The sequence below is a fragment of the Tamandua tetradactyla genome, chromosome 8, assembly GCF_023851605.1.
Source record: "Tamandua tetradactyla isolate mTamTet1 chromosome 8, mTamTet1.pri, whole genome shotgun sequence".
Lineage (NCBI taxonomy): Eukaryota > Metazoa > Chordata > Mammalia > Pilosa > Myrmecophagidae > Tamandua > Tamandua tetradactyla.
Genome location: NC_135334.1, coordinates 38,539,568 through 38,566,582, shown reverse-complemented (window position 1 = coordinate 38,566,582; position 27,015 = coordinate 38,539,568). Strand labels below are relative to the sequence as shown.

The 27,015-nt window shown below is 33.4% G+C and overlaps 1 protein-coding gene across 2 annotated transcripts in view; it reads left to right on the top strand.

The window, feature by feature from the left end:
* The window catches only part of DYNC2H1 (dynein cytoplasmic 2 heavy chain 1), a 522,264-nt gene that overhangs the window by 427,808 nt on the left and 67,441 nt on the right, over positions 1-27,015 (top strand). For both annotated transcript variants that reach the window (XM_077113112.1, XM_077113111.1), the window contains exons 84-85: positions 2,904-3,113; positions 24,948-25,037. In XM_077113112.1, coding sequence (XP_076969227.1) covers positions 2,904-3,113; positions 24,948-25,037 — 300 coding nt within the window. The remainder of the gene's footprint in view (positions 1-2,903; positions 3,114-24,947; positions 25,038-27,015) is intronic.

The following is a 27,015-nucleotide window of genomic DNA, read 5'->3' as shown; positions in this document are numbered from 1 at the left end:
TGGCTTGGAAGATCTACAGTTTTCCATAGAATCTTGGCCATTCCACCCATTCCCAAATGGTGTACACTGTGTATCTAGTCCTAGTATTCCCCCAAATAGTTGTTCCAGACATTTCCTGGTTATATACTAGCTACCCTAGAGAACTTACTAAACTCCATACCTCACTATACAACCATCTTGCCGTGCCCTTCTAGAGATAATTTTAATTAATATTTTGTGAAAACCTGTGAGAGATAAATTACATCATAGCATACATATTAGTATATTTTGCTATTTTCTGCTCATGTTTATTTTTCCCCTTCATTAATTTAATCAGAGCTTTTGTAGTGCAGTTTGCCTTATTATTCTCCTTCATTCTTTTCTCCATGTTATTTTCATCTGTTAATCAAATCCTTGTCAAGACTCTGCTGTAGGCCAATTTTTCCTTTTGTTCTTATGGCTAAATTTAACAGTGTTTTGTATAGCTTTTTAAATGAGCATTGTCAAATAAAAATATTTGAGGAATAAATGAGAACCACATATGCAATTTAAAATTTTCTAGAAACCACATTTAAATAAGTACAAAGAAACAGGTAAAATTAGTTTTAATAATAAGTTACTTGGGGGTGCAAGGGTAGTTCAATGGTAGAATTCTCGCCTGCCATGCAAAAGACCCAGATTCAATTCCTGGTCCATGCACTTCCCCTTCAAAAAAAACGAACAAGCAAAACTAACAAAGAACAAGCAAACAAAAATTAAACAAATGTGCTGCAATGACAGGATACTCACATGGAAGAATAATGAAATGTGACCCTATACCATTCAGCATACAAAAATATAATAATAATAAATTACTTAGTCTATCCAAAATATTAGCATATCACTATGTAAGCAATATAAAACTATTATGATATTTTCATGCTTTTCATATTGTCTTCAAAATCCAGTGTGTATATTACAGTTACTGCACATCTGTAGACCACAGTGCTTGCTTGAACTCCTTTTGAATTGTAGATGTTCTTGATAGTTACTTTCCTTATCTAAATCAGTCTTTTAAAAGTACAGTGCATTAATAAGCTTTCTATTTGTTTGGATGTAGATAAATGAAAGCTTGCTTGAATGATGTATATTTGGGTGTCCTTGTTATAAAAAAATTACAGTGCAGATTTGTCACATCAAGTAATAGGCTGGATTAAAATCTGCAAAATCCACTTTTAAATTTAAAATATTGTTTGCTAATCTCACTTAGTGTAAGATTGATTCATGTTTAATACCACAGATTATTTACTTACAGGAACGCTGTTTCAATATAACCAAAATTTTATTTCAAGATTTTATTACTTATTCAATTCAGGTTAGAGATGTGTTGTGTTATTTATTGCATACTGTTGTTTAAATTTTAATTCTTTTTTGATTTAGACTTTAATAGTTCTAATTAATTTTTGTTAATAGACTTTTTTCTCCTTTAGATCCAGTTTTGAATTTATCATTAACTATTTAAGCGTATATATTTATGTGTGTGCCTCAAATTAATTGTGACACATTTATTATTTTAAATATAGCAGTGATAGAAATAAAAATACCTAAATTTGAGCTCATAGCTTAAACCTATCTTCAGGAATACAGAAATTTTATGCCAATAAAATTTATTTAATGGTGATTTTTCTGAGATAAGTAAATATATTTTCTCCAATGGCAATAGCCATGCTATATCATCATATTATTACATTCTGTATTATGCTAAATAACTGGAAAAAAAAAACAGAGCTCTGGTAGACTTTATGAATGTGACAACTAGTTAAACAAAGAAAAAGGATCCTTAACTGGAATCATTAAGCAGAATACATACAATGGGAAAATTAAGATAGTAGGTAAGAAAAGAAGCCTTCCCAAATTTGTCTTTTAACATTTTTTGACACATTTAGAGTATTATTGAAGGTGAAATTTTTTCCCTTAAACTTATAATCTGTTTAAAAGCAAATAAGATTCCTTGATTTTTTCTTAATAATTTGAGAAACCCCAGAAATTCGGTATATCACAGTCTCTGTTAAGGTATACATGTAGAAATAAATACTAAGATGTATTATTCATTGGTTTTGAGCACAGAGCCTTTAGTGTGGTTTTCTACACTATGACTAAACAGCGTTTTATTTGATAGCCTTTTAAACCAGCTTGTCAAATAGAAATATGTGGTGAACAAATGAGAACCACATATGCAATTTAAATTTTCTAAAAGCCACATTTAAATAAGTACAAAGAAACAGGTAAAATTAGTTTTAATAATAAGTTACTTTGGGGTGCAAGGGTAGTTCAGTGGTAGAATTGTCGCCTGCCATGTGAGAGACCCAGATTCAATTCCCAGTCCATGCACTTCCCCCCCAAAAACAAACAAGCAAAACTAACAAACAAAGAACAAACAAAAATTCAACAAATGCTTCAATCATGGGATGTTCACATGAAAGAATAATTAAATGTACCACTTTACGTAGTGTTAATTTTCAAATTGAACTGTGTGTGCATTTACATTTTAAAGCAGTGATTTATTCCACTTTGTTTGTAATAATCAAGAGGTAGTACCTCTTTTCTAATCTTTGTATTTGGCTTAGTACTGCAATTCTTTCCACCTTCTTTTCTTTTTTTCTTCCTCCCTTCTTTTATTCTTTTCTTTTCTGACTACAGCTTCTCAATATGAGTTCCCTTTTTACCACTCTTAATTCCCACACCCACACCATTTTAAATATTGGGGAACACCAGAATTCCCTTTCTATGTGTTTGCAGACTTATTAAATTTGGCCATTATAAAGCAAGCTTATTTCAAAACATGGTAGAGCAACAAAAGAATTGAATAATATATGAAATATTTTAATATAGCAATGTTTTGTATTACTTGTAAGTAAGTATAACGTGATGTGTTACTCTTTTAGAATTCAAACCTGATTCATCAGAAAGTGTCTCCTCCTAATGATCGACAAGGATCACCCATATTATCATTCATCATTCTTGAACAATTCAATGCCATTCGCTTAGTACAAAGTGTTCATCAGTCACTTGCTGCTCTTAGCAAAGTCATCAGAGGAACTACGTTACTGAGTTTAGAAGTACAAAAATTGGCAAGTGCTTTATTAAACCAAAAGGTAAGCCAATTGTAATTATATGTTTATATTTCATTTTTATGAGTGTCTCTTCCTTATGTAAATATTTTTCAGAAATCTTATAGTTAACAATGTCAGAAAACCCAAGTGAAGCTGACTTAAGGCACATAGAATTTATTGACTGATATAACTGAAGAGTCTAGAGGTAGCTGATACTAAATCCGTTTGATGCAAGAATTTAAAATTGTTGTTAAAACCTGAACTCTGAGTTTATGTTATCTTAATTCATATGAATTAAGAATTAAGAGTGTCTATCTATCTATCTTTCTATCTATCTATCATCTATCTAATCAATATATATGACTTATTGCTTCCTTTATGTTGCTTCCCTCTGTGTTGGCTTTACTTTTGCACAGGTCCTCTATATACAGTGGTACCATAGTAGCCCAAGGCTTATATCCACTAAGCTTCAAGTCTAACAAAAAGGAGAATTCCTGCTTCCTGGTAGTTCAAGAAAATATCTTGGTATTAACTTTGACCTAAACCTATTAGTTTGGGTCTTTTGTCTATTTCTGTGTTACTTCTGTGAGCAGGGTATGCAGAGCTCTGATTGGAGAGGGCATTAGCCAAGTGCTAGTCCCAGGAGCAGGGATGGATTTAGCTCCATCTGAAACACTCATACTGAGAATAAAGGAAGGATGGTTACCCAGTGGAAAATCAGAGTTCTTTTATAGAAGACCAAGAAATCAAGACTACTCCTGCTGAATAATTGAACCATTTTATATGACAGTGAAGCCACAATTTTTTTGATAGAAACTAAAATATGAAGTATGTTGCTGAAACTTAGGTATTTGGACATATAAACCTTACAGAACTTGATTTCTAGAAAGGATTTCACTAAAGCTCTGAGGGAATTAAGAGTTTTCTTTTTTTCCTGTTGTTTATCCTCAATATAGGGAAACTAGCAAGTCAACCTAAGAGTTCTGTTTGAAAAAGTTGATAGCATTCATAGAACGCCCTACATCTAACTAGTGAAAAGATTTCAATTCTTTTCCAAATATAGAAAAATACCTTCTTTTGCATCCTAATCTTCCTTTTCCCTTTATTTTGAAAGAGCTTGGTTTTTATATTGTTTACTGAATGTAAATAATTCTTTCTTTGTATATAGTGTACTATCTCTGTTAATCAATTGTGACTATCAAAATACTCTAGTATCATATAATACTACAAATTGTTTTTTATTTAAGGTAGGAATATTGTCAGGCATGAAAGATCCTTGGCATATTAAAGAAACCAATGGAAAAAGATTCTAAGAACTTTACATTGATTAACTCATTTAATCATCACAATAACACTATGAAGTGATAGTTACTATCTCCATTTTCACTGTGAGAAACCTGAGGCAGAGGAGTGTTAACCAGAGTCATAGCAAATAATTGCACAATTAATATTTATACCTGGGCAGATCTAGTTTCTATAATAAATGTAAATCTTTTAACTTTATTTATCAAAAGGTAAATACTCTTGAGATTGCATGTGCTTAAAAATCCAACTATGTTCTGTGTGAGGGCAAAATATATGATATAGAGTCAATACAGTTAAGACAAGGACATTGTTAAAAAAGAATAGTAAGTCCAATTGAATGAAGGATAATAAAATTAAGGGTTGGATCAGATTCTGAAGTCTTTAAAGGCAAGCAAAGGAATTTGAATTAAATACTATAGGCAATGAAAACATTATGTCTATTAAACTTTACCATCAGGGAATCCACTGATACTGTGTCAAACATTAGAGACATTCAAATCAATAGGCCAAGCCCCTGTTCTTGAGGTTTACTCTTCTGAAATTTATGTAGGTAGTGGAGAAGCTTAGACTACCTATGGTATGCCTAAGAGTTACTTCTGGAGCACCTCTTTTTGTTGCTCAGATGTGGCCTCACTCTCTCTAAGCCCAACTCTGTAAGTGAAATCATTGCCCTCCCCCTATGTGGGACATGACTTTCACGGGTGAAAGTCTCCCTGGTGCCTTGGGAGATGACTCCCAGGGATGAGTCTGGCCCTGGCACCATGGAATCAACAATTCCATCCTGACCAAAAGGGGAAAAGAAGTGTGACTAATTTAAGTATCAGTGGCTGAGAGAGTTCAAATAGAGTTGCAAGACTACTCTGGAGGTCACTTGTATGCAAACTTCAGTTAGACATTGCTACCTATCGTACTTAGCAAACCCCAACCAAAACCATTCCAGCCAATCCTAAAGAACACCTAGGGCAATGTATAGATTCTACAAAGGTTCCATGCACTAGGGTAACTTTTCAGAAACCTGAAATCTCCAGATGAGTCCCTGGACCAGATAAATCCTGAAACCTAGAGGGCCTAGCCTCTCCAGAACATCAACTAGTTCCATCTCCCTACCCCATATTATTAACAGCCTTTCCAACATGAAAAAGTTAGAATGGACATAGCCCAAATTCCCCCGAAGAGTGGGATAGAAAGATCAAAGATGATTGTGGACTTATACAGAAAAGGTAGGGTTTAGCAAACTAATATGATTGCTGAGTCATTAAATTGATATTTATTTATTTTATTATTATTATTTTTGCATGGGCAGGTACTGGGAATAAATTGATATTTATTTTAGTCTCCAGTATCTTAGAATAGCTAGAAGCAAAAACCTAAAATTGTAGAATTGTAACACACCAAACTCTGACATCTGTTCTACAACTAATTCTTGTGATGTGCTTTGAAATTTATTGCTTTTTTGTATACATATTCACAAAAAAAGGAAAAAAAGTAGATTGTGATGATAAAAAATTATTTAGTCCTTCTAGCCTCCTATATTCTGGAGCAGCTAGAAGAAAAAATCTGAGATGATAGTATGGTAGCCCATGACAAACTCTGAAATCTGTCCTATAACTATGTGTTGAAGAGTGCTCTGAAAATTATTGCTTTTTTCTTTCTTTGCTTTGTATATTTGTTATATTATACAATTTAAAAAGTTTTTTAAAAACATTATGTAGAATTAATGTAGCAAACTGGCTAAGAATGTGGCTTCTGGGATCCATCTTTCTCTCTGTGAATTCTAATTCTACTACTTAGTGCTGTGTGACCTTGAGTGGCATTTAAATGTTTCTAAATTCTGATTTTCTCATTTATAAAATGAGGGTAATGGTACCTACCTCATGGGATTGTTGTGAGAAATAAATCAGATAAATACAACGGTTGGTACATAGCAAGCACTTTATAAATGTTAGTTGTGTTTGTACTTGTTGCTACAAGAGAATTTCATTGTGAAAAACAATAGCTTTTGGAGCATTAGTCTAGTGAAACTGTATGAAGTGAGTTTATAGAAGTAGGGGTATCATGTAGGTTACTATTGCTTCACCAAGGTAAGATGTGATTAGGACTAGACTAGGATAGTTCAAGAAGATTCGAAGTGTTATTAATGAAAAATATAAAAGGCAATTGACAAACCTGGTTTCTTGTTTTAGTTCTGCTGTTAACCACCTCAGTGACCTTGGTCATAAACACTTGGGAAAAGTTAATAATTTAACTTTAAATCATATTCTATGTTTATAATATAATGTAACTTACATGAGATTATACTGAAAGATAAAGAGTTAAAGAGACTTTATTATCTGAAGCAATTTCCTCTTTCAAGACCAGAGGATGATATTTTAGAAAGTATCATAGTTTTTAATTTTTCATAACATTTTCTCTCTTTCCTTGCCCCATTATTTACTATTACATTATTGTCATAGCAATAGAACCTGATGAGTTATTTTTTAATTAAAATGTGTTCATCTAAGATGTACACAATCTCAATACATAAATTAAGTATTCTCTGTTATGCTTTGAATTAAGAAATACACCTCTGAAAATATTTTTACCTTTGAAATATTATTAAATGTTCATGAAAATAAATTTGTGTTTCTGTTAAAATTCTCTCAAAGGATGAAACATATATTGCAAAGCATGTTTAAATTATATACAGGAAGTGTCTCTGGATATAGTTTAGGGTACTTGGTGAATCTCAAACGAGACTAGGCAGCCTTTCACTAAGACGAGATCAGTAAAATAGTTTCTGACATTTACTTTCTAAAGAATTTTAACAAAAATTGAGAATTCAATACTACCCCATTTATTTCAGAATAAAAATTTAATTTTTATTACATTTGAATGTGGCAAGTTCTGTATTGTGTGATATGATTTAATGTAATTTAGGGAATAATTTTAGTACTGGCATTTTCTTTACTATGTCTGGCATGATTAGAGTAGGCATTTTCCTTATGAAATAAATCACTCTTACTTCCTTGACAGTTCCTAGTGATCTGCTGAGACTTCTTTTTTGTAAAAAAACACAATAGTTTTAATTTGTTTGTTAAAGAAAACGATTTTATAAAATGTGGTTTTAGTTTTCTTTTAAAAGTTAGGACATAAGCTTTAAATCATAACATAGAAAGATTTGATGCCAAATTGCTACATATTTTTGGTCAGATGACAAGGAAATTTGCCATTTTGGTACAAATTAATAGGTTGTATTGCTTTATTAAAAACTATTTTAAGGTTGTCCTTTGTAAAGTGAACATATGTATTGATATACATTTCAACTTATCCTAATGTACTGGGTGGTGACACTAAATAGTTTATTTTTTATTTTATTTTTTAAATCAGGGAAACCTCAACAGTATAGCCAGATTGCTAGTGGATCTTATGTCCTTTTAAAATACATGTCCACACAACTGGGTCTTAACCTTTTTTGGATCCCTAACACCATTGGATCCCTAGCACCATTGGAAATTGAAGAAAATTGGTGTGCTCTCAAAACGTGTACACACAGAATTTAATTGTATACTTTCAAGATGTCTAAGAGTTAAGATCTCTGCTAGACTTGTTTTTCCTTTCACTCCATTCTCTTTTCAGGACCTGTCATTTATAGCAGTGGTTCTTAAAATGTGGTCTCCAGACTAGTAATGTCAGCAACACCTGAGAAATTGGTAGATGTACAAATTCTTGGATCCATCACTAGATCTTTTAAATTAGAAACTCTAGGTATGTTATCAGCTGTCTATGTTTTATTAGTCAGAATTCTCAACAAAAAAAGGTAGTACCATCTGACACATCACCTTTCTGCTCCACTTTGTCAACATCTACAGCCAAATATACCATTGATCTTCAAAGACTTGTATTGGGGAAGATGCTCTTATAAAATAGTTAGGGACCCCATCTTTCTATAAAAGCCCCTTTATATTATTTACTGCTGCATGTAAATGAGGACTTAGAAAATATATCATGAAATGATCATTATTAATGTTGTATAATTTGCATTTTCATTAGAATAAAGTAATAGCTTGTTATATATTACACTGAATAATAGAGTGTGTTTGTTGATCTTAACCAATTTGCTGTTCTCATATCTATACCTTTTTTTAGGGTGAAAGGAGTTACTTCCTTACTTCCCACATAAAGGGCTAAAGCCCATACTGCCATCCTGATGTTGTGATTCCTAGGTCATATTATCACTTCATTTCTCATTGAATATTTTCTTAATGTAATCAAGCAATTAAGTGGTAGTCTTTGTTACAAAAACAGTTACCAACTTTGTATGAACTGAATTACACATACTTATCTCCAAAGGCCTTTCAAATACTGGGATGAAATTTCCCTCTCTCATCTCTTACTTAACAACTAATCAAAATTTGATTATGTACACTTATAAATCTAAGTCAGTTCTTTTTGATTTGTGTAAGAGCAAAGGGGTCTACATATTCCCAGAAACTCTAGTCTCCTGGAATTCTTTTTCAGTATTGCTAACATAATAATATCATCATGCCAAGGCAATATTTTCTTTTCAGAGGTTTTCACTCCAGAGCTTCTTCATCTATTGTCTTTTTTCATTCATTTCACAAATGGCAATAGGAAGTTTTTTGTACCATAGGAAATGGTATTAATATTTCTTGAAGGTAGAGTATGGTAAGTTAAAGATGTATACTATAAAACCCTAAAGCAACCAATAAAACTCAAATAAAAATGCAAATAGGTATTCTTAATGAGCCATTATAAGACATAAGATGGAAACATAAACTTTACTGAATAATCCAAAAGAGAAAGGAGAAAATAAAGAAGTCAAAAATTACTAGTATCAGAAATAAGAGAGGGAGCATCACTCGAGCTCCTACAGACATTTAAAGAATAAGGGAGTATCATTAACAACTTTAGGCCCATAAATTCAGCAACTTATATGAAATGTATAAATTCCTTGAAAGATTTAGACTACCATCACTTATCAAGCAGAAACAGATAACCTAAGCAGCCTTTATCTGTTAATGTAATTGAATTTGATGATATAACTGTCCCACAAAGAGAGCTCCTAGAATTCACTGGTGAATTCTAACAAACACTTAAGGAAAAGGTAATATCAACTCCATGCAAACTTTTCTGGAGTTGTAATAAAAGAAGCCTACAGACTAGTTTCCCTCAAGAACATAGACACTAAACTTCTTAAGATATTTGCAAATTGAAAACAACAGCTATAAAATGGATAATGCATTATGGCCAAGTTGAGTTTATCCCAAGAATATGAGTTTGGGTTAATATTTAATTAAATATTAAATTAGTTATTTAGTTAAATATCTCAGGCTATTTACCCTTTTAATAGACTAAGAAAAATCATGTGATCATTTAAGTAGACACAGAAAAAGCATTAGATGAAAGTAAACATCTAGTCATGATAAAAAAGGTGAGCAAACCAGGGATTAGAAATGAACACTCTCAAACAGAAAAAGAGTATCTATGAAAAGGTAAAACTAACACACTTAATAATAAAGTATAGAATGCTTCCCTTTAAGATTAAAAATAAAGCATTGATGTCTAATCTCACCACTTCTATTCGGCATTGAAGTTATTAAAGGTCTTAGAGAGTGGAATATCTCAAGAAAAAGGGAAAAGCATGCAGATTGGAACAGAAGAAGAAACCTATTTTTACTTATAGAAATCTGATCATCTATGTATAGAATATTAAACATACAAACACCTAGAAGATTAATAAGATAGTTTGAGCTAAGCAAGATTTCAGGATACAAAGTAAATACATTTAAAAATCAGTTGTATTTTTAACCCTGGAAATAAACTATTGATATTGTAATTTAAAGATACCATTTGCAAAACCATCAGAAAGATGAAATATTGAGGAATCAATTTGATGAAAGATGTGTAGAATTTTTGTATGTTGAACTGCAATATTGGTATGAGTAAAAGAAAACCTAAGTATATGGAAAGATGCACTGTAAGATGTACTGTGCTCATGGATCAGAAGAACTCAATGTTGTTAAGATGTCAGTTCTTTCCAAATTTATATACATATTCAGCACAATCCTTATCAAACCCCAGCAGGAAGTTTTGTAGTGATTGACAATTTGATTCTAATGTTTTTATAAAAATACAAAGGACCTAATATATCCTAATCAATTTTGAAAAAGAAGAATAAAGTGGAAGGTCTTATTCTTAATGATTTCAAAATTGATTATAAAGATATTGTGATCAGAGCAATTTGGCATTAACATAAAAATAGATATATATATCAGAGGAACTTAATAAAGAGTTCAGAAATGTTCCCACACATATATGAGCAATTGATTTTCACTAAAAAGATGCCAAAAGCAGTTAAATGGAGAAATGAAAATCTCTATCAAATGATATTGAAACAATTGAGTAGCTAAAAGTAATAAAGATATGAGAAAATAAATAAATAGAACAGCCTATACTTTTATCTCCAAACATATACAATAATAATCCCAAAATTGATTCAGGGCATAAATAAAACTTCCCCCCAAAAATAATTGAGAATATATTAGTGACTTTGGGTTTGGCAATGTAGGAGAAAAGATTTGCTAGGCACATCTACAATACAGGAACTTGTATCTAAAATATACGAAAAAAATCTCTTATAACTCAATAATGAGAAGATAAATATCCCAATTTAAAGCATGAGAAAAGTTTTAAGTAGATATATTTTCAAGAAAATATGTGGATGGCACATGGAAAAAAAATCTATCGTTAGTCACTAGAGAAGCTACAATTTAAAACAAAATAAGACTACCAATATTTAAAAAGAGGTGGTATTTTTCCACATTAGCAATGACTCCTAGTGTATAGCTTTCATAATATCCAGAAATTAAACCAAACGTGTACACTAAAAGCTACAAAATATCATTGAAAGCACTTAAAAAAAAAAGAAGACCTAAACAAATGGAAAGGTCATGTTTTCATGTGGTAATAAAGAAAAGTTCTAATGAGTTCAAGGATTTTTGGGGAGATAGTGAAAATATTCTGGAATCAGATAGTGGTTATGGCTGTGCAACTTTGTGAATAGTATGAAAAAACACTGAATTTTACACCTTAAAAGCGTGAGTTATTGGTATATGTGAATAATATACCTCATTTGAAAATTACATTTAAAAAAGTCAGGGGTAGGACAACACACCATCTCAAAAACTTAAATTAAAAAGGCTAATCATACTAAGTATTAGTCTGATAGAGGACCAGCTGAAACTCATATATACTACTTGTGGGAATGTAAAGGGTACAACCACTTTGAGGAATAACTTGGCCTTTTCTTAAAATGTTAAACGTTGACTTGTCAAAGACCCCATTATATCATTTCATAAGTAAAATGAAATGAATAAGTGAATGAGTGAATAGAAAGAAATGAAAGCATGTGCTAATTCAAATTCTTGTTTATGAATGTTCAGAGCAGCTTTATTTTTAAAAGTCAAAACCTGGAAACAAAGTATTCAGCAGGTAAAATAATAGAACAAATTGTATATTCATAAAATGGAAAGGTACTCAGCCATAAAAGAATGACTTTTGATTTATGCAACAACATGAATGAATCCAATATTGAGCTGGCAAATGTTTAACAACTGACTATCCAGAAAAGAAACCATTATCTGTAGCATTTGCTAAATACCATGACTGATTTTGATTTACCAATGCAAAGACACTGAATCTGGAGATGGAAAGAAATGTCTGGTAGCACACCATTATATACTAGTCCCACTATGTGGATACAGTAGACATAAATGATCTCAAACACATAGATAATAAAGGCCACAAGTAATTAAAAGCTATAAGTTTTTAATGTTTATTAACTTTGCCTTAAATTTTATTCAATTGCAAGTTTATGTCTTATTTTAAATAATGACTTGTGCTTAACAACTGGCTTGCCTAATTCATACAATTAAGAACTAATTTATGCTTTTATGAGATATTTCCATCACTGGATGATTCTCAGAATAGTTAGGCATAGTGGAAAAAGGCAAATAAAAAGAGTAATATATGATTTGACTGACATGAAAATGTAGAAAATTCAAACTATGTCATGATAACAGATGAGCATTCACCCAGAAATTAGGCTATGGGGGTAGGCCAGATGGATTCTAAAGGGAAATAAGGAAACTTTTGAGGGAGAAAATATTGTTGATAAATTTTAATTTCACCCCATATCATTTTAAATGCTATTTGGAGCCTAAGTGGTGTATTATATTTAATTTGGGAATTATTTACCAAACTTTTAGTAGAGTTTGGAATACTATATACAAGCTTTTTAAAACACACATGCATATAAACACAGGCTTTGATCAAGCTGATGATTGCTATCTAATTTGTATTAAAAGCATAACAAAATAATGGACTGAGCCCATCTTGTTCTATCTGAAGCAATTGATTGGTTAGTTGCATCAATGCCCAGAAATTACTCTTGAGACTGGCTCAGTAATTGTTCCATGATGTTCTAATTTATATTAATGAATCACTTATATCATGATGAAATGAACAATTACTACTGCAACATTAGCATGCTGTTTTCCATTAATAGTCATTTCTTGTTTAAATAAAAAATTCTATACAAAAGTCATAAATGTGTTAATTTTGTCTTATTCTTATGGCTCATTAAACATAATTAGTACAGTAAATTAAGGAAATCAAAATTCAATATTATTTTTAATAATGTTTATAGATCAAATTTTAATGCAAACCCTCAGTATCCATTTAACTCAGTTTTTGATGTGAGCTCAGTTAAAATATATGACAAAATACTGATATACAACTTATTTTAACTTGGCATACCTCCACATGTATATACATACACAACATACATACAAGTGTGCCAATATGATATTGCCTTAAATATAATGTATCACAGAAACAATGTAGAAATAATCCACAAACTCTTAAAATTTCAAGGAATATAAAGTATTAAAAGTCTTTGACCGTTATCTTGAAATAAATCTCACCGAAGTAAATATATATTCATAATATCTTTATTAGACTACATTAGATGAAAAATTTATAGGTTATCTTTTTACTTTAGGAACATACTTGATGATGAACTTGACTTCATCTTCCCTAAAGCTAAAGTTCATTTAAGTATTTTTAATATGTCTGGGTGTAGATATATACTATCTTGGGAAGGTACAAATCTGCACATGTCTTAAAAGACAAATAATAAATGCCTGTTTTTAAAACTGTACACATTTTGAATAGAATTTATCCTTGTCCACCACTAGCCATTCTCAGTCAGAAGATCCTTTTCTCAAAGTACCTTTATTATTTCAATGCGTAATGCTATTCATTAAACAACTCATAGCTATTATCATTAGATCATTTCCTTACTTGATTTTAGTTTTTTGTTAATTCAGGATTACTTTACCTAAACTTGGTGCTAATGAAGCCAATATTGAATCCCTAAATTGACCACTTAGCTTCAAATTGTTCTATAATGCAGACTTTAAAAAATATATAACTAACATGGTTATCTAATTTATCATCTGGTCCAGGATAGTTTTGTGCTTGAAACAGTCTGCTACAGGGACAGAACTCTGGGACAAAAAGCACCAGTAGATAAATTGGAATGTATGGTCACCCTATTTATAACTCTAGCCATTTTTTCAGAATGAATAAAAAAAGATTGCAATTCGATGACATTACAATAACATTCATCAAACATTTATTGACCATCTACCATGTGCTGTCTACACCATACCAGACCCTGGCAATAGGAGAAATGAATGGAACATGTTCTATATATTCAGTGAGCTCACTATGGACAACAAAAAAATTAACTAGCACATAGTACTGGCCTAGCACAGAAACTCGCATGGGAAACTAGTTTCCTTTTTTTCCTCTTCACCTTTTTATAACCTAGTGTTACCTCTTAAGCTAGAAAATAAACTTACATGAGGAAGCAAGATAATATAAGATCCTCTTTGAGAAGGGAAAATATGAAATAAAAAGATTCATAAAATGAGATTCATATCTAAGAAGAGAATCATTCAATTAAATAAATCTCTCTGTTCTGAAAGTTTCTTCAGATGCCATTTTATAAATCCTTTATCTAAACTGATAAGAAATCTGAAAGATGCAGGATATTTATTACCCATTCATGAAGCTCACCAAAGATCTTAGTAAGATTAAATTGGAATCTGTTCTAACTTTTACCACAAATTACTGATATTCTATGTTGTGCTTCCTCTCAAGTATAGGTGAAAGGACTCTGTAATTGCTAAAGTATTTTACTATGACATCTGTTTCATCCATCTGAAATATAATTCATTATGTATATGTTTGTGAAATGGGAGTTGTAAATTATGCCTACTGTAAGAGTTAGTAATAATTTTTGAATTGTACCTAACACTTCCTGTGGAACTGAAATCACAGTGAATTCTTGGGTTTTATGTTTTCCTTTTCTTTTCATTATTCCTTTTTTAAAAAAATTGGAAACTGAATCCTTTTATTCACATATTATAAAGCTCCAGTGCAACTTCAAATGTTTAAATAGCAGTTACAATGCTGTCACCCTATTTAAGGCACTAAAATAAGCTTGAACCAAATGAAAGTTATTCTGAATATTTCAAAACCTGTAATCCAGTGTAGAGCTTGGTTTAACTTTAACAGCTCTACAATTAATGAATTACTGGTATCACATGCGTACTTGAGGAGTATGTTAGTGACATAGTGGTTATTTGTCAATAGTATAGGTGATTGCATAATTAAATGGAAAAGGGAAGATAATTCCTAAAAGTGGCCATCTTTTGATAGTTCATATAAAAAACATATTAAGAAAAAAATTAGTTTGCTGAGCGAAAATAAAAATATCCAAGATTATACTATAGTGTTTTCTTGCATAAGTCACTTAACTTTTCTTTATTTTAGTTTCTAAATGTTTAAAGTGAGAATAATAATTGTACCTACCTCAGAGGGTTGTTGTGAAATGTAAAAACGTTATTGTAAGTGAAATGTTTAGAGCATGCCTGCACATGTAAGTGCTATAGGAGAATTTGTTACTGTTGGACTTCTTATTCTCATTGTTGTGAAGGTCTCCGTAATTCATGTCTAGAGTACTATGGCAGCTTCCTAACTCACCTCCTTGACTGTAGTCTCATCTCCCTAACAGTTGTTTCTCCCATTTCTACTAGGGTGATTGTCTCAAATCTAAATCTGATTGTGTCATTTCACTGCTTAAGTTTTATTTGGATTTATCCTTGCTTTCTATATAAAAATTTAAAATTCCTTAGTTTAACTACCCCAAAGCTTCATGGTCTGGTCCGTATTTAATTTTTTAGCCTAATTCTCTCATGCCTCCCTTGTTAATACTCCTTCCTTTTCTTGAGGTCTTTCTTTACCTAACTATAGTGTGTTTATCTTTTGAGACTCACCTCAAGTATTATCTACACCAGAAAGCCTTTTGTGACCCTTGCCCTTTTATCTCATTTGGATGTGATTGACTCTACCTTTGTAGGGATCAATGTTTGTCACTATCAAGGAGCTTACTGCATTGTCTCTTATCTATTTACTCCTCCAGCACAAGCTTTGATATACAAAGATTATGTTATACCTTTGTATCCTCAGCATCTGACAGATGATTGACAGATAGCAGCTACTCAGCAGATGCTTGCTGAATAGTCAATTAAATTATTGATGCTTGAGGGAGAGTGAATGAAAAAATAAACAATCTGCTTGTCTCTTGCACTGCGTATATCACATGAGATAGTGAAAAGACGTTAAATTTAGAATTAGGTCTGGGTTCATGTTCTGTAACATTTATTAAAAATACTCTAATTTTAGTTAAACTTACTCTAAGCCTTAGTTTCCCCATCATTGTAATTTCATTTCCAATACATAGTTATCTTATGTTGAGACTCAAATGGTATAACATATATCAAGTGCTATAGATATATGAAGTATGTTGAAAACAATCTTGATGGTGACAAATAGACTTTAGAGCCAGGATACCTGGGTTCACTTTCCATATCTGCTGTTAACCTTTTTTTGTGATTTTGGGCAGATTGCTTTTTTGTCTTAATTTATTCCTCTATAAAATGGAAATAATAGTATTTACTTCTTAGGCTTATTGTGAGGAATATATGAAATGGTGCATCCCAAGCACTCAGCACAGATTCTGACATATAGTAAGTACCCAATAAATATTAACTTAAAATTTCCCTTCAATTCATTTTACCTTTATCCAAATCCAGCACAACTTTTTTTTAAGATATTCAAGATATAGCTTAATAGCTACCTCCTTTATTGATTTCCTTTGTTAAATAATTTTTTCTCTAAACTCCAGTAACATGATATATACCTATTCTTTTTTTAAACATCTTTTTGTTTGTAAAATATTGCATGTATACAAAATGAAAAAAGAAAAAAGCAATAATTTTCAAAGCACACTTCAACAAGTAGTTACAGAACTGATCCCAGAGTATGTTATAGGCTACCATTCCATCATCTCAGATTTTTCCTTCTAGCTGCTCCAAAATACTCGTGGCTAGAAGAAATGTTAATCTAGTGATTCAGCAGCCGTACTTGTTTGTTAAATCCCATTTTCTCTGTTATACCTCCTCCTTCTCCTTTAACCACCCCCACCCCCACTGATACTCAAGGGGTTCTACTAATACTTTTTAATTATTAGCCCACCATAGTCTGTGAAGCATCCTGGTATTTATTAAGCTATAGAAATTACAAGGCCTCGTTCCTGTTCTGGTCTCTAGGAGTTTGGGTTGTTTAAATGAGCTCCCCAGAAAGACTGATTTGGATTATGTAGTTACAGAAAATTTGGGTTCTAGACATAACAAATCTCTCGCTTCTGATATCATATAGTAACTGAAGAGTACCTACACTCTCATCTTTTACCCTGCATTCTAATTTACCTTAGACCCAGCCAGATTGGCTTTGTTTTGGTCCTGATCCCTTTTTGGTTACTTTATTATTGTATGTAGCTATGCTAACTTTCAGGACTGTAGCACTCCATTTCTAGGTCCTAGATGTCACAGAGCTACTCAAAGTTCCAGGGAAATACCAGCTGATACACATATAGCTCAGTGTCTCAGAATCCAGAAATACGCTTACAACTTCAGACTAAGTGTGGCTATTATAAGGGCTCACAGTCTAGGCTCCCATTTTCTTGTAGGTATTTTCTGAGAGAGACCTTAGTATATTTCTTCTTTCGTTTCTGGCTTATTTTGCATAACACATTGTCCCCGAGGTTTATTCAGTTCATTGTGTGCCCCTCAAAGTCCCTCCTTTTTTGTAGCTGTACCAAATTCCATCATATAAATGTATCACTGTTCTGATTGTACTTCTCAGTCATTGTATCCTTTGGCTCCCCCATCTATTGGACATCATGGATAATGTGTGAAATAAACCATGTCTTAACAGTATCTTTGTTTAGTTGTGCAATCAGCGGCACTTTCAGTTTTAGACAATTTTCAATGGTCCATAATGACAAAGAACTGGCAAACACAAGGTCGCCAACTATCAAATCAAAACTACCCCTTATCATTTGTCCCTTCCCTCACCTCACTCCCAATTAGTGGTCCCAGTGCTGTGGTACTGTTGATGTCTTTCTGTTAACTATTACCCATAGCATGCATTTTTTAGTTTCCCCCTATATCTCTCTACTATTGACTTTTTTCACTATCAGACTATTGAAATATTTCATGTGAAAACTTATTTGTAATTGTAAGTTTAAAATTATTTAGAATTGTAAATTTAATTATATTGCCCTATAATCCCCTTTCAATCATATTCACCTTCAATATGGCAGGGTTATTTATAAACCTGCTAATTAGTTGCCATCACCTATTCATTCCTTTGCATTTAGATTCAACCTCTTTGGTTAGCCTTTCCTCTATCTCAGCTTTTGTGTACCTCTAGGTTTGCTATATGCTATAGTGTAACCTCTGAGATTACTTTTACCAGAGTCATAATAGCAAAATTACACTGTCTGTCCTTTTGAGTCTGATTTATTTCACTCAGCATTATGTCCTTAAGGTTCATCATAGTGTCATATGTTTTGAGACCTTATTTTGTCTTACTACTGCATAATATTCCATTGTATGCATATACCACTGTTTGTTTAGCCTCTTGTCTGTTGATGGGCACTTGGATTGTTTCCGACTCTTGGCAGTTGTGAATGGTATTTATATGGCTCTTGTTGTTTATCTTTCCCTAAGATCCAGTTGCATTTTTTCCTTTTTTTTTATTTTTTACATGGGCAGGCACCGGGAATTGAACCCGGGTCCTCTGGCATGGCAAGTAAGCATTCTTGCCTGCTGAGCCACTGTGGCCCGCCCAAGTTTTTCTATCTTTCTTGCCATTTGTTCTCTTGTGCACTCTAGCTCAATTGTTCTATCTTCTAGCTCATTTATTCTTCCTTCTGCTTCTTCAAATCTGCTGTCGTGTGTCTCTAGTATATTTCTAATTTGGTATACTGTATCTTTAATTTCTTTGAGATCTGTCATTTTTCTATTTAATCTTCAAATTCTTTTTTATGCTATTCTAGTGTCTTTCTAATATCCTTTATTTCTTTATAAATATCCTTGAGGATACATATTCTGTATTGCCTCTGGAGTTTTGCTTGGTCATTTGGCTTGAACCATCTCTGCTTTGACTATATGTGCTTTGTGATTTTCTGTTGTGTTCAGCCATTTGGTTATCTTAATATGGTTATTTTGCAAGTTGGTTTCCTTCACCCATCCAAAGTTTTGTATTTACTTGGTTTTATGTTGAAGGTTTCCTTTTGCATTTGGTTTGTCAGTTATTCCCCGCCAAACCAAGGTCCAGATCTCATGTAGGGGATGCAGTTCAACTTGAGAGTCTATTAACAGTTAGGCTGGGGCCCATGGGTATTTCAGTGGTAGAACACCTGCTCACCTCATGGGATACCCAGGGCCAATTCCTGACCCATGACTCAAAAAAAAGATAATAATAATAATAATAACGATAATAAAATAAAAATATAATAAAACTATGAAAAAGCAACAATGAGAACAACAACAAAACACACCTCAACAAGTAGTAGGCTCCAGAGTCAGAAGAAGACACCCCAAGATATATTGGGAATGAACTCAGACTGGTGCCCACCAATGGGAGAGAAAATTTAAGAAAAAAAATAATAAATGAAATAAAGTAGAATAATAAAAGATATAGAAAATAATAAATAAAAAATAAAGAATAAAAATACAAAATATATAAATTAAAAATTATAGAAAACAATTATACTACTAATAAAAAGGTATATAGAAAAAATGTATGTTTTAAAAAAAGAAGGGAAGAAGAAAAAACATTATTAGGGAAAAAATAAAAACCTAGACAGATAGGGTGTTAGCCAGCCTGCCATTGCCCCTTCTAACCAGTAGGTGGTGATCCCAAGGCACCTTCTCACTTTGGGCTCCCTTCTCTCCTGCACTTACCACTTCCCACCAGCAAGTGGCATTCCTGAGACATTGCCTCCCTCAGGCCTGCCCTCCCTTGCTGCAGTGGCTGCAAGATGGTATGCATGCTGAAGAGCTGCTCCTGGCCCGCGGCAACCGGTTGGCCAGTCCCAGCTCTCAGGACTGTGGAGCTGATCAGTGCCCAGGGGATCAGCCGATCCACAGCACCTGTGCCTGATGGATCAGCCAGCACCACGCCTGCAGGGCCAGTCATTCATTCCTGGCACCCACCAAGGTGACCCCTCCCAGTACCCGGAGGCCCGGCCCCCTGCAGTGGAAGATTGGGTCTGCCTACTAGCCCCTTGCAGGCGCTGTTGACTACAGAGCCACATGGGGAGGTTTCCCAGCCAATAGCTGGGACAGCCTGGAGCAGAGGGACTGTCTGTGCCCTCTAATCGCACCTACCCTCATGCTGCAACCTGCCTGTGATTAGGATCATGGTCATTGACCCACTCTGTTCTCCCCATCCTAATCATCCCACCTCTCCCCTCCCCAAAATACTGAAGAGACCCTGTTTGTTTATTCACACCCCAGGACCACAGTTCTGGTCATTTTCTCCCGACTGCTATTTTGGTCCATGGAGCAGGAGTGAACTCAATCCTCCCTGCTCTGCAGTCTTCCTGTTATGTTATAACCCATTCTTAAAGCGTCGCAAGGGACTTCAGCTGTGTTATCTCCCTCTTTGTTTCTAATTGTCTTCAGAGTAGAGACTGTATTTTATTCGTCTTTTGTTCCCCATAGACTTTTTTTTTCCAACACCCTCCAATATTGACATTCCTTTGTTCTTCCTCACGCAAAAAATATTTTTTAATTTGGGTACATTTACTCACTATCACTGTACACTCTAGGCTTTCCTAGATTATACCATCTCAGTCTTTATTGTCTCTTTTTCCTTCTGATTTCATTTGTGCCCTCAGCCCTCCTCCCTCTATCATTCTCACATTCAGCGTCATTCTATAATAATACTAACATTATTGTATTATAGTTAGGTAGCATTTGCTATCCATTTCTGAATTTTTACAATCAGTCCTGTTGCACAATCTGTATCCCTTCAGCTCCAATTACCCAATTGGAGCCCCAAATAGCTAAAAATATCCTGAGAAAGAAAAATGAAGTCGGAGTTCTCACATTACTTGACTTTAAGGCGTATTACAAAGCTACAGTGGTCAAAACAGCATGGTACTGGCATAAAGATAGATATACTGACCAATGGAATCAAATAGAGTGTTTAGATATAGACCCTCTCATCTGTGGACAACTGATCTTTGATAAGACAGTCAAGCCAACTCACCCGAGACAGAACAGTCTCTTCAATAAATGGTACCTAAAGAACTGGATATCCACATGTGAAAGAATGAGAGAGGATCCATATCTCACACCCTATACAAAAATTAACTCAAAATGGATCAAAGACCTAAACATTAGATCTAAGACTGTAAAACTTTTAGAAAAAAATGTAGGGAAATATATTATAAATCTTATAATAGGAGGCAGTTTCTTAGATCTTACACCCAAAGCACAAGCATTGAAGAAAGAAATAAATGGGAACTCCTCAAACTGAAACACTTTTGTGTATCCAAGAACTTTGTCAAGAAAGTAAAAAGACAGCCTACACAATGGGAGACAATATTTGGAAATAATATATCAGGTTAAGATATATGAATATCGAAGAATATATGAAGCGATTATTCAACTCAACTACAAAAAGACAAACGACCCAATTACAAAATGGGCAAAAGATATGAACAGATACTTCTCAGAAGAGGAAATACAAATGGCCAAAAGGCACATGAAAAGGTGCTCAACTTCCCTGGCTATAATGGAGAAATGCAAATCAAAACCACAATGAGATATCATCTCACACCCACCAGAATGGCCATTATCAATAAAACAGAAAACAACAAGTGCTGGAGAGGATGTGGAGAAAGGGGCACACTTATCCACTGTTGGTGGGAATGTCAAATGGTACAACTGCTGTGGAAGGCAGTTTGGCGGTTCCTCAGGAAGCTAAGTATAAAATTGCCATATGATCTGGCAATACCATTGCTAGGTATCTCAGAGAACATGAGTGCAAGGACACAAATGGACATTTGCCCATCAATGTTTATAGCAGCATTATTTACAATTGCCAAGAGATGGAAACAGCCCAAATGTCCATCAATAGAAAAGTGGCTAAATAAGCTGTGGTATATACATATGATGGAATATTATACAACTGTAAGACAGAATAAAGTCATGAAGCATATAACAACATGGATGGACATTGAGGACATTATGCTGAGTGAGATTAGCCAGAAACAAAGGGTGAATTCTGTATGGCCTCACTGATATGAACTAACATTAGGAATGAACTTGGAGAATTTCAGTTAAGAACAGAGACCTCATAGATTTCTATCATAGCACCATCTTAATTCTCTACATATATGTATTTAATATATATTTCTTTAACACTGCAACATTTAACACTGTAACATTTTTTCTTATAATAGATAATATATTATTGCCTTTATTCCCCAGTAAAAATATAAGCTCCATCAGAGCAAGGACCTTATAGTGCCTGTACATAATAAGCACTCAGTAAATTATTGCTGATTGGATGACTAAAAATAACTCGGACACTTATTGAGTGAATTCTTATGCTTGGTACTGATATTGGTAACTCTCTTAGTTATCTATTGCTATACAATGAAGTGCCTTAATCCTTAGTGGCATGAAACAAGAAACATTTATTTTGTCATAGTTTCTGTGGGGCAGGAATCTGGGTGTGGATTAGCTGGTGTTCTGGCTCTGGGCCTGTCACAACACTACAGTGAAGGTGTTGCTTCACTGAAGTCAGAGCTGCTGCTCGAATATTAGAAGATCTGCTTCTCAGATCACTCATGTGATCACTGACTATTCGCTGAACACATTGATTCCTTGACATATGGGTCTCTCCATAAAGGCAGCTCACAGCATGGCAGCTTTTTCACTTAGAGTGAATGAAGGAAAAAGTAGGGAAATGAGTGAGAAAAGTCACAGTGTTTTTATAACTTACTCAGAATTGACTTTCCATCATTTTTGTCATAGTCTATTCATCAGAAGCAAATCGTTAGGACCAGTCCATTCTTAAGGCATGGAGTTTCACAAAGACATTTATATCAAGGGGCAGGGATCGTTGGGGAGCCATCTTAAAGGTTGTCTACCACAGTAACTTGTCATAACTGATAAATTTTACATAGGATGTGTTATGAAAAGAAGCGATCTTTGTACTACAGGAAAAGCATGAGGCCAAGAGTGTGAAAACCTGGTACTAAGTTATTTGCTTGTGGTGCTAAACAAAGATCTTAGTAAGATTGAGTTAGAATCTGTTCTTATTTTCCTAAATCATCCTGAATTTAGTAGCTTAAAACCAGAGCAGTAATTTACTTAAGAATATGTAATTTGTTAGGGTCTGGTGGGAAGCTTGTCTCAGCTTCATGTAACTTTAGGTCCTTATAGTACTTTTGTCTGTCTAAGATTTTTCTTCACTTTAAGTCCTCATTCCCTTTAGGTTTCCACTAATATGCTCTCTAAGAAGCCCTTTAAATTTTCACTTGCACTTTCCTGAAGGTCCTTCCAGCTTCAGCCCACCACCCAGTTTCAAATCCAGTGCTACACGTTTTAGGTTTTTTTGTTGGAGCAGCTCTCAATTTCTAAATACCGATATCTGGAAACTCGTTAAGTCTTGCTGTGTAACAAATCTCATCAAACCTTGCTGGCTTAAAATATCATTTCTTTTAGTTTACAGATTTGAAATGTCGGTAGGACTTGCTAGAGAAGGCTTGTCTCTTCCATACAGCGTAGTCATAAGACTAGCAAATCAGTGCTGGTTGTTGAGTGGGAGGTCAGCCTGGGCTGAGAGCTCGAGAGCCTTAGTTCATCTTCTCCGGAGCCTCTCCAAGGCCAGCAGGCATGTCTGGGTTCCAAGAACAAGGTTCTCAAGAGGCAGAAGATATAAATAACCAGTTTCTTAAGGCCTAGACTTGAAAACTGGCACAGTATCTTTTCTTCTGTATTCTATTAGCCAAGTAATCATGGAGCGCGCATATTCAAGGAGAAGGGTACAGACCTCAAGTCTCAAGGGGGGAAGTGTCAAAGGATTTGGAGTTAGGCTTTAAAATCACCATACATACCTATTTTACTTCAAAGCACAGTTTAGGCACTTATCTGTCAATTTCCTAAGAAAGCTTACTTTACTCCTCTAAAGTTATTGGAATAGATAAACTCTAAGCTCTTTTTTCACTCTTAACTTCATGTATCTTGTAATTCTTGTTTTCCATACATTGTTGATATATTCGAACCCAGAGTAGTTTCTCAGTTATATAATCAGACAATGTTTTAGGGTATGAATTTGATGCCCTCTCCTTGTTACCACACTTATGAAAAATAAGATACTAAGAAATTACAATGATGTTTACATAATATTTGGAAAATCCAGGAAACTCTCACAGGAAAGGGTTCATTATTGTAATGATAAGAATTTACAGAATACTGATGAAGTAAAGCAGTATACGTTAATGGAGAATACCAGTTAACAGAAGGTAAGATAGTAGAGAGAGAACTTTTGTAATGTAACTATTCTTAGAGGGTTTTATGTATTGATTTTTAAAAACTGAGGACATTTATTCTTTTTTTATTTTTTCTCTTTGTACCATGTATCTCAATATAGGTTTGGGGATAAAATTTCCATTGACCTAGTCTATTTATATTGTAAAGAAATTATATAAGGACAAAAAAAAGTTGTTTTTATTTTTACTACTTATAATAATGAATTTGTCAACTTAGTTTAATTTTATTATGTACTAAATAGTGTTACAAGAAAAACAGTTGACTACTTTTTATATCAGTTTATATCCATTGTTTTATTCTTCCAATAATTTTTACTTTAAAAAAATCTCCTTTTAGAGAAAATATTAATTCATTCTGTAATGAATTACCATTCAATTTGAATGAGGTAAAATCAATAAAAAAGACTTAATGAAATGAATTCATGATATATGTAATGAGAATTACACCAGTATGTTTTGCATATCACACTAGCATTAAAAGATCATGTATGTAAACTTAATTTTGACTCTTTAAATTGCAGTGTCCTCTTGCATGGCAGAGCAAGTGGGAAGGCCCAGAAGATCCCTTGCAATACCTTAGAGGTCTTGTAGCTCGTACCCTTGCAATACAGGTAAAACTGAATTATTTAGCAATTGAATAAATTCTCTCTGCTTACTGTGGCTTTTCATTGTTTTTAAAAATTGAGAGAAAAAGTTGCACTTAGAATAGACAGACATGTAGTTGGTAAGGGAAAGTAATTCATAACTGTGATTGTGTTGTTTTTTTTTTTAATTTTTAAAACATTTTTTGAGGTATCTACAGACACCGTAAAGTCCATCCAAAGTATACAATCAGTGGCTTACTATATCATCACATAATTGTGTATTCGTCACCATGATCAATGTGTTTTAGAGACAAGTAGGTCCCTCCTATGGGGACCTCCTTTTTTCAGTTTGCTTTTGTTTTTCCTAAAATTGATCCTTTTCAAAGTGACCCAATCAGGTAACTGCAGGAAAATTGAAGAAAATAAGGAGTGACATAGAGGTAGAAATTCAGAGTACATTTTTTTAAGGAACAGAAAATGGTACAGGTTAGTTGGTGCATGCAATGTAACCTCTTTCCTGTGTGTGGTTTTTGCACTTACTACCTTCTTCCTCTGCTGTTGCATTTAACTGATGCACAGGCTTCTTCACCATACCATCTTCTACTATCATATGAATAACTTGATCTGTGTCCTTCTCAATGTAGGCAATCTTCATCCATTTTTTTTAATAGTACATACAACTGTCCACATCCTTTACCTTGTCAACACTCATAAGTTCCCCGTCTTTGAACCACATTTCACTCTCAGTTTCTCATTGTCTCAGGCTTCTAGTTTCTTCCTGCTCAGTGTTCTTCCCATCTGTCATTTTCTTTCCTGATCCTGCCCAATTCAGCCTGAAATCTGAAATATATCACTTTAACCATTCTTTTCCCAGCATCTTCAGTATTCAAACTCACTTTCCTTATGCTTCTTCCTTCCTGAAAGCAAATGAATTTGGAACAGTTTCCCTCTATACACAGACTACTGAACTCTGTCAGTGACACTTCAGATAATAAGGTATTTGGTATTGGATGTGCCTTGAGCATTGCTCCTATATTTCACAAAGACTGTTTCGAACCTGCACTACTTTCCTAAAGATTGCATTTTACCACCACCTCCACTTTCCCTTAGCAGAATATCTTTTTATTTTACAGAGAAAATTTCAAGCTGTGAGATACAACCCCCTGAAAATTCTTACCCTTCTCTTCTACCTACAGACATATCTGTTAGAACCAACCCTTTTTTTAAAAGCAGTTTCATTAAGATATATCACACACCATACAATCCATCCAAAGTGTACAATCAATTACTTTTATTATCACAGAGTTGTGCGTTCATCACCGCAATCCATTTTAGAACATTTTCGTTACTTCAAAAAGAAAAACCTCAGACCCCTTAGCAGTCACCTCTCAATCCCTCTGTCCTCCCTAGCTTAAAGAACCACTAATCTACTTCTGTCTCTATAAATTTATTTATATTTACATTGTATTTATATGGAATCATACAATATGTAGTACTTTGTGCCTGGTTTGTTTTTATTTAGCATAATGTTTTTTTAAATTATTGATTTTTTTTTAATTAGAGAAGTTTTAGATTTACAGAAAAGTCATATAAAAACTACAATGTTCCCACATACCCTCCTATTATTATACTGTATTATGTTACAATTTTACCTATATTACAATTGATGAAAGAATATTAAAATATTACTGTTAACTATAGTCCATAGTTTATATTAGCTGTATTTTTCCCATATATTACTCTGTTATTGACACTTAAGTAATAGTGCCATACACTTGTTATAATTCACAGAAGAACATTCTTCTATTTGTGCTATTAAATACAATCCATTGTCCACAACAGGGTTCACTGTGCTATACAATCCATGTTTTATCTCCTAACTTTTCTTCTAGTAACATACATAACCCAAACCTCCCTTTTCAACCACATTTACAAATGTTATTCAACACTATTAATTACACTTACAAAAATGTTCTACCATCACCACTATCCATTAACAAACATT